This window comes from Daktulosphaira vitifoliae, unplaced genomic scaffold, assembly GCF_025091365.1.
Source record: "Daktulosphaira vitifoliae isolate Bord-2020 unplaced genomic scaffold, ASM2509136v1 Scaffold_2, whole genome shotgun sequence".
Classification (NCBI taxonomy): domain Eukaryota; kingdom Metazoa; phylum Arthropoda; class Insecta; order Hemiptera; family Phylloxeridae; genus Daktulosphaira; species Daktulosphaira vitifoliae.
The window spans coordinates 19,382,699-19,391,882 of NW_026099573.1; the positions used below are offsets into that span (position 1 = coordinate 19,382,699).

The 9,184-nt window shown below is 23.3% G+C and overlaps 1 protein-coding gene across 2 annotated transcripts; it reads left to right on the forward strand.

Annotated features, from left to right (window-relative positions):
- The first annotated feature begins 72 nt into the window (after positions 1–72).
- Positions 73–8,239, forward strand: LOC126899393 (eIF-2-alpha kinase GCN2). 2 transcript variants are annotated; one of them, XM_050674280.1, is made up of 23 exons: positions 73–308; positions 387–553; positions 619–754; positions 828–947; positions 1,038–1,171; positions 2,152–2,203; positions 2,354–2,485; positions 2,766–2,960; positions 3,031–3,155; positions 3,252–3,401; positions 3,466–3,660; positions 4,064–4,199; positions 4,545–4,711; positions 4,796–4,970; positions 5,571–5,955; positions 6,049–6,236; positions 6,372–6,602; positions 6,672–6,829; positions 6,897–7,113; positions 7,175–7,278; positions 7,335–7,548; positions 7,608–7,762; positions 7,819–8,239. In XM_050674280.1, the coding sequence occupies exons 1-23, from the start codon at positions 258–260 to the stop codon at positions 7,946–7,948; spliced, it is 3,717 nt and encodes a 1,238-aa protein (XP_050530237.1). In that variant the 5' UTR covers positions 73–257; the 3' UTR covers positions 7,949–8,239. The 2 variants fall into 2 exon arrangements, with proteins under 2 accessions (XP_050530237.1, XP_050530238.1); XM_050674281.1 differs by lacking the exons at positions 73–308; positions 387–553; positions 619–754 and having other exon boundaries at positions 845–947; positions 1,011–1,171.
- Positions 8,240–9,184: the final 945 nt, after the last annotated feature.

Sequence of the window (9,184 nt, forward strand, 5' to 3'; positions counted from 1 at the left end):
GTCGTTGATCAAAATCAACGCGTAATTTGAACCCGGCAGTTGATAAAGCTCACGTGAAAAATTATAGCTGATAAATCAGTTACGATTCCTCAAAATTATATGTATTGATACATACTATGTTATTATTATAGTATTTTTTGAACTACTAAATTCTTAACTAAATTATGATATCAGAATTAAAGTTAAAAATTTTTTTTTTAATGTCAGTTAAGTTAACTAAATGATTTTTGTGAATAAATATTTTTTAAATCGTCTCGATGGCAGAAACTCTACAAGAACGTCAAATAAATGAATTGGAAGCATTACAGGTTTATTTTTTATATTTATTCACTTACCAGTATATATGAAATCTACTATTTTATTTCCACATTTTTTTTATTTGTTAGTCCATTTTCAATGATCAACTTAGGAATAACAATGAACAAATGAATGGAAATGAATGGAAACCTCTAAATATTACTATTACTGTTTTACCTGAGAGTGCAATTTATATGCAACAGAATAATACACAGGTTGACCTGCATATTATGGCATCAAAAAACTATCCTAATGAGTAAGTTTAAAACTTGTTTAAGTTGTTCTACATCATATTTTTATTGATTTTTAATTAATTTTTAGAATTCCTTTAATTAATCTTGAAAATGCTAAAGGATTACCTAGAAATTATCTATTACGTTTGGAAAAAAAATTAATCGACTTAGCCTTTAAAAATGTTGGAGAAGTAATGGTATTTGAACTTGTTCAGTATATACAGGTATACAAATTATTAATTTATTTTATGAAACTTCATATTACAGTAAAATATTTAAATTACCTATTATTTTCAGAGTTTTTTGTCTTTAAATAATAAACCTCACTATGAATCTTTTTACGATGAAATGATGTCTAGAAAACATCGTAAGGAGCTAGAAGAAATACATACTAAAAAGCAAAAAGAAGAACTCACAGTAAAATTTTACTAATTTTTAATTCCTTTAAAAATTTTTTTTTAATGTCATACATTTTACTAGTTATTAATGAAAAAAATTATGGTTTAGAGACAACTTATTTTTAATGAAATATCTAAGAAACGAGAAGCATTAAAAGAAGAACATAGAATGCATAAAAATCAATCATTAAAAATTTCATGTGATCTTTTTTGGGAAGATGATGAAGATAATTATTGTGAAAAGTATGTTAAATTATTGATTATTATTATTTGTTTGTTTATTTATTTGTAAATAAATTAGAACATGGAATTATATGTATTTATCACTTTTGTTTAAACCACTTTGAAATATTTTTGTAACTTAGTCATAAAATTATAAAATAATTGTATAGTAAAAATTTGACTGGTTGATTTTGTTTTATAACAAAATTTATAAATGCATATAACTCTTCACTCTATTAATAACTAAGATATTACTTGATCCATCAAATAAACTAAAAAAAATAAAGGTGAAGTATTGCCTAAATGTTATTGATGTTAATTAGCTATCTAATATAATTTATATTTCAAATTTGTAAAATTATTTAGAATAGTAAAAATATTTGTTAGTTACACAATATATTCGAATAATTTTAAAAACTATTCAATAGTTTATGCTAAAATTAAACTATTCGGTTGTATAAACACAATTCGAATAGTTATTCGATAGTTTAAAATATTTGAAAATGCCCATCACTAATTTTTATTATTATTAATTGTATAATAATTTATTTTAAGTATTTGTTAATTATCTTCTTATTATAATTAAGTGTACTTAATAAAAATTTTAGGTAGAACTACTTGAATATTTTTTAAAACCACTCGGTAGCCCATTTGAATAATTTTTAAAACTATTTGAAGTTTATGTTAAAATAAACTATTTGGTTGTATGAAAACAATTTGAATAGTTATTGATAGTTTAAAATATTTGAAAATGCCCATCACTTCTATAAACTCCTAAAATCTGCCCTCGAATCACTCTGATATGGCTCGCTGGTATATGTTATTATTTCTCCCACTGTTAATCTTTCATTTTATATATTTATAGCGAAAAAGTATTGGAGGATTGATATTAATTTATCACCCTACCAAACTTCGCCTCAGAAATATCTTAGATAAAGTTAAGTTTGGTATTATATATTACCGTGTATTCTTATACTTTAAATTTTGTTTATTGATTTCAGAGATACTGAAATTAATGAGGATCCATTAAAAAAAAACAAAAAACAGTTAAAAGTAATTTATATTATTATGTGCATAACTTAAAACTTATATATTTTATAATCTATTAATTTACATGGAAATTTTCATTATTAAATATTTTATTGAAAAATTAATATTATACTTATATTTGATAATATTTAATAGTACTTTTACTGAGTTTAGGATCAAAGTATGTGGTCTGATGATAGCCATGATTTTTTGTATTCCAATTTTGTATCCACTGGATCTAGACTTGACAAAGAATTCATTATACTTGATTGGCTTGGTAAAGGAGCTTTTGGAGATGTTCTTAGAGTAAATATCCTGAAATATTAATCTTTAAAAAAATTATTTGTTATTATTATTTCTTTGCTATTAATAGTTACTTTCCTATCTAATACTATTGTTTATTGTTAGTAAAGAAGGCAAAACCTAGTTAATTTATTAATTTTTCCTAATTTGTTTCAACAAAAACTTATAAATTTTGATAAAAATAAATCTACTGTTTTTTTTATAATAATATACATGCATAAAGCTTGAACAATTTTATTTAATTTATCAAATTTTTAAAATATTGAAGGAAAACATTTTGCAGGTTAAAAATAAATTAGATGATTGTTTATACGCTATAAAAAGAATTGAATTAAATAGGAAAAATAAAAACTTAAATAAAAAAATTACTAGAGAAGTAAAATTACTATCTCGACTTAACCATGAAAATGTAGTGAGATATTTTAATTCTTGGATTGAAGTAGCTAATAAAAGTCAAAAAGAAACACCAACAAAAAATGTAAATATATGATTAAAAGCAAATTTTCAGAAATAAAATAAATTTATTTTGATTTTTTTTTTGTAATCAGAAAATAGTAAAAACATCTGACCTCAATCCCTTAAAAGATATTAGCTGTAGTTGGAGACTTTCTAATTTAGTTGAAGAAATAAATAGTAGTAGTTCTGATGATGATAGTGATTGGATAACATTTAAGTAATTACTTTTTTTTAAAGTATTTGTTTTTAATAAATATCATCTAAAATATTTTGTGATTATTGTTAATTATAATATTATTTTTAATTTTAATAGACATTCTTCATGCTCAGCACAGAATTCTGAATTTTCTACAACAAAGTTTAATGAAAATAGTTGTAATCAAAAAGAAAACAATAATTCATTTGATTCAATTGATCAATTTATGTATATACAAATGGAATTTTGTGAAAAAAGTACTCTACGGTAAGATCAACATGAATATATTTTTAACAAATTTTTATACTATTTTAATAATTCAAATATTTAGAAATGCTGTAGATAATGGATTATTTAAAAATCCAAAAAGAGTATGGAGATTATTAAGAGAAATTGTTGAAGGTTTATCTTATATTCATCAACAAGGTATAATACATCGTGATCTTAAACCTGTTAATATATTTATTGATTCAGAAGATCATGTGAAAATTGGAGATTTTGGTCTGGCCACAACAATTATTCAAAGGTATAAAAATAATTTTTTAAATAGAATTATATACATAAAGATTCTGCTTGATATGACAAGTGATATCAATTTAGTTTTTTAATTATTAAAAAAACAAATATGAGTCTTCTGTTATCTGTAAAACTAACATAAATAGTTGATAAATAGTTAATTCATTATTATATTTCAGTAAAAAATGTATTGAGAAAATTTTTAATAGTTTTCAATTAAAAATTGTACATACCTATTCTTACTATTGTACTTGATAAAAATTATACTAAATCAACCTGCACCTATTTAAGAAAAACTAATAAGAAATATTTGTTAGAACAAAAGTTACTTTACTTGTCAGATTAAGTTAAATCGTTGTTTTTATTTTTTAGCTTAGAAAGTATTGATTTTTTTTTATAAAAATATTTAAAAGGCATATAGCAGATATAGACCCAGCAAATGTTGCTGAAATTTTAGATGTTGACACATCTCAAACAGGAAATATTGGTACTGCTTTATATGTTGCTCCTGAACTAAATATTTTGGGCCCAAAAGCAGTGTATAATGAAGTATGTAAGATTATAGTTTTCTAATTTCATATATTTACAATTTAAAATATATCGCTCACTTGAAACAAAACTAAAAATAATATTCAGTAAAACATAAATGTAAATAACATTGTAATAATAAACATCTGTTTATAACATTTAATTGTGTTACAATTTTTTTTATAACACTATTAACAAATTATTCCTTTAGCTTTTAATATAACAACAATAAATGTCTTTAATAAATAATTTTATATAAAATAATACATTGTTATAAAACAATAGTTTTTTTTAATTTCAAGCACTGATTAAATTCTATTACAATTAAGTTTGATTTAAAATAAGGATACATTTTTCTTTTTTCAGAAAGTAGATATTTACAGTTTGGGCATAATATTTTTTGAAATGTGTCATAAACCTTTTGAAACGGATATGGAACGAATAAAAGTACTAACTGATTTAAGGTTATATGATTGTATACTACCAGAAGAATTTCTAAAAACAGGGGAACCTACTCAAAAACATATTATTAAGTTAGTTAATATTTTATAAAACCTTTTGTCTACCTGACTAATTTTTAATGAAAATAATATATTTTTTTTCTTTTTCATTAACTGGTGGTTATTAAACCATGACCCATGTAAACGGCCAAATTCAATAGAGATTCTACAGAGTCAGTACATCCCCCCTCCACAGCTAAAAGATACTGAACTTCACGAAATGGTGAGAAACACGCTATCAAACTCAAAAAGTAAAAACTACAAACATCTTATTGAAGCTTGTTTCAATCAGGTAATATAATATATCCAAAAAGTTTTTCTATTAAATTATAAAAATGAAATAACATTTTTTTTACCTTAAAGTAAGAATCAATTTACTTAGCAATCTTTAATTAATAATAGTGGGACTTATTAAGTTATTATATTCAGATTTTGTTAAAAATAAAAGAGAACATTAATTAATTCTTAATAATAATTTTATTTTATTTTATGTAATTAATTTAGTAAACATTTTTTCGACTATGTGGTAAAATCTCATAAGTCATATTTCACAAATTTTACAGAAGAAGCGATTTTCGGTTATGCTTTATCACTGTAGATATAAGTTTTAGATTTTAAGCATAAATGTAAAACATTTTACCATGAAATTTTATTATTATTATAATATAAACATGTTTAAAAAAATAATGAATACATATTTTTACAAAAAAAGGTTTTTGTGATTTAAGAGGTTTTACTGAGAAGCTGACAATTTAACAAAAATGTTTTTCATTGTGATTGTGTAAATGACACAATCAAATTAGTTTTATCATTATTATTATTAATTTTAGTCTATTATTATAAATATTATGAATATAAAAAACCTTTTGTTTTTTTCTGTGACTACCTATAGGAAGTTTCTCCTGTTGAAGATATAATTTTTACAATGTCAACTGGTAGAAATGTGCTTCATTACGTCCATATTGATAAAATAATAGATTTAGTAAAAGAAGTCTTTCAACTTCATGGAGGAATTATGTTGTACACTCCATTATTAATGCCTGCTCTAAATGGTATGGTCAATGACAATACAGTAACTATGATGGCACGTTGGGGTGGAATGACTTGTATACCACACAATCTTAGAGTACCATTTGCTAGATTTTTGGCTCATAATCCAAGTATAACTAACTTGAAACGATATTTTATTGATCGAGTATACAGGCAAAGAAGAGTTTATGGAGTTCATCCAAGAGAACTTTATGAAGCTGCCTTTGATATAATCAGCTCATCACAAGGTAAAAAAAACCCTGTGATGTAAAATTTAATTAAATGTCACTCTATTGAAATGTAGTTCTATAAAATTATTTTCACTTTTAAATTTTATTAAGGTGATTTATTTGCTGAAGCTGAATTACTATCAATTGCATCAGAAATTTTAAATAAACTTAAAGATTTTAATCAAAGTAGTTGTGTAATAAATTTAAATCATACATCTTTAATTCAAGGAATTTTAATGTATTCTGGTATAGAAAGAGCTCGCCATTTAGAATTATGTAGCCATTTTACTAAACTAAAGGTAAATTTATTTATTACTATTTGTGAAAAATTTACTTTTAGATTCATGTGCATTTACATTTAATTTTTAAATATATACTTAATTATAATATGGCATCAAAACTTATTATTGTTTTATATGTTGTTTTTATTTTAGAATAAAAACAGTCTGAAATCAGAACAAATTGAAGAATTAGAAGAATTAGGATTTGCTAACCATCAAATAAACACTGCAATCAATTTTTTTTCTATGGAGCTCCCTTTTAATGATATGATCGAAGTTTGTAAAAAAATTACTATTCGTAAATCTAAATGTGGAGTATTCTGCAGAGAAGGTTTGCGGCAACTTGAAACTGTTATAAAGCACATTCAAAAACTCAATATACAAGTAATATAGAAAACTATTTGATATAAAAAGTATTTATCCTACATAAGACTTCTTTATATTATTTTATAGTTTTCTATTGTTATAAAGCCTGGATTGCTTAATAATATGCAATTCTACTCTGGTTTATTCTTTGAGGTAATTTACGCAAACAAACATAAAAAAAAAGTCACAGAATATGATATTTTAGCTGCTGGAGGAAGATATGACAAACTCATATCTGCGCTCAGGTTTTATATCTTCAAATATTGCTTTAAATATGTATAAATTATAAGAAATGTCTTTTTTTTTTTTTAGAAAAAATGTAGATTTATCTAGTGATATAAAACAAACAGCTACAGGAATTAGCTTTTCATTAGATAAACTTGCTGCTTTGTTTCAAACGGAATCTTCAGGTATTGATGTAATACTTTGTTCATCATACAGCAACAGTAATATGACTGAAGAAAAATTAAATGTTGCTAATGAATTATGGAAAATGGGAATTAAAAGTTTAGTTTTAGATGATGAACAGGTATACTGTTTATATTCAAATTACTATTAGTTTATTATGACATTTTACTTTTGATTCATAGACCATGGAACAAATTCAAGATTATTGTAATGAATTATGTGTATCAAATATTGCCATGCTTAAAGAAACAAAATCTATACTATTTAGACATCTCTTGGAAGAAAAGTGAGTTAAACGTTTCATTAAAAAAAAATGTTTTCTTATTTACTATTTTTATTTAGGTTTCAAGATAAATTGATGAGCATCTCAGAATTTTTAGAATCCATGAGACGTAAGAACCGTCAGAATAGTGTTACTAACACTAATACTCAAGTAAATATTTCAATTAAAAATGAAAATAGACTAATATCCCAGCAAGACAATCACCATGTCAATATCATATTTTTTACTGAAGAAAAATTATCAACCAATATAAAAAGACGTTATGAAAATCAAGTAAGCCTAATGAAAAATGTTTAGCGTATATGTTTTAAAAACAACTTATAATTTTCTAGATATCCAATGCTGTATCTAAGACATTAATGAAATTGTCATCAAAAGTCCGTGTAGAAATATTAGCATTGAATGTTGATGCAGAGTTAATAAAATGCCTAGGTTCGCTGACTGATTTGTCTAATATTGAATCAGATATGTCCATTTTTTCAAAAAAGTAAGAATAAATAGTTATTATTAAATAAAAACTAAAACGAATAAAATAATTTTTAGGTTTTCACATCACAAAAAAGACTTAAACAAAATTTGCGATTACCTCATAAACTCTAAGCAGAAATATACTGATACTGTTTTTGTATTTTTTACTCTCAGAGGAAATATTTTTAAACTACTAATTTGTTAAAATTATATATGTTAATTTATTTATTAAAATTTTCATTTTGTCAATTTTTAACTTCATTACTTCAACATTTTCTTCACTTTATGTATTTACAATCTAAGATATTTCATACCGATATTTTTAAAAGAAAATTATTAAATTTTTGAGTTAATGTTTATTTTTTTATCATAAAAACTAAAATGAATGAATAATGTACCTCCTTGTAGAGAGGGATCAAAAAAGGTAACTTTTGAAAATATTGTGAAAATCCTGACATCTTTATTTATAAAATAAACTTAAAAGTAATGTACTTTATATTGAAAAAAAAATTTTGCACTCAAGACTTGTCGTCATGATAAAATCAGTAAACTAAGCTAAAGAAAAAACAATTTTTGTGTAAAAATCGCAAATTGTATAAATTGTACAAAAATTTATTTGAAAGTGTTTTTAAGATTAAGGTATATTTAATTGATTTATTAATAAAGGGAGGTTAGGGAACCAAAACTCCTAATTTTCTTTTGAAACTACTTTTTTTTTTGTTTTAAACCTCTAATTTTTGATAAATAATTAAAAAAATTATACTTATTGTATTTTTGTACATTTTTCATTGTTATCAAAAAAGGCAAGATTAGAGAACCACAGGTTCTTTTAAAAAATTTTTATTTTAAACATTCCTTATATAAATTTTTTTTATAATTTCTATTATATACCGTTATTACTTTTTAAAAAATGCACAACTAGTTAATTTTTTTGTTATTTTAAAATACCGTTTGGGAATCTACAGTAATGAGCATCTAATCCTTCATTAATTATAAAGTTAAACTCTTTTTTACTGAAATACTGCACTCTTTAAACAAATGTTAAATAAAAGTACTTCATACATTTCCCTTTCATCCAAAATACTTTTTTTTTAATTTGACCTTTTTTCTTATACAAAATTTAAAACTTGAAACATACGTATAAATAGTAGAACTTTTGAAAATGTTCAGGAAATACTGCGTCCTTCAATCTCGTTATATACTATAAGTAAAAAAATATGTGTCCCGACTATTTGGGTTAACATTATAGATGAGACATATGTACTTCATTTACCCCCCTTTCTTTACAATAAAAAATAAAATAGTAAGATTTAGATGTTAACTATAAATATTTTGTGGAAAGATTCTTTGCATCTTTTAATGTCCATCCATTAAGTATATTAAAAGAAAGAGGCTGTCCTTTTCATAACAATATTCGACTTATTTTCAATGGCTTATAAAA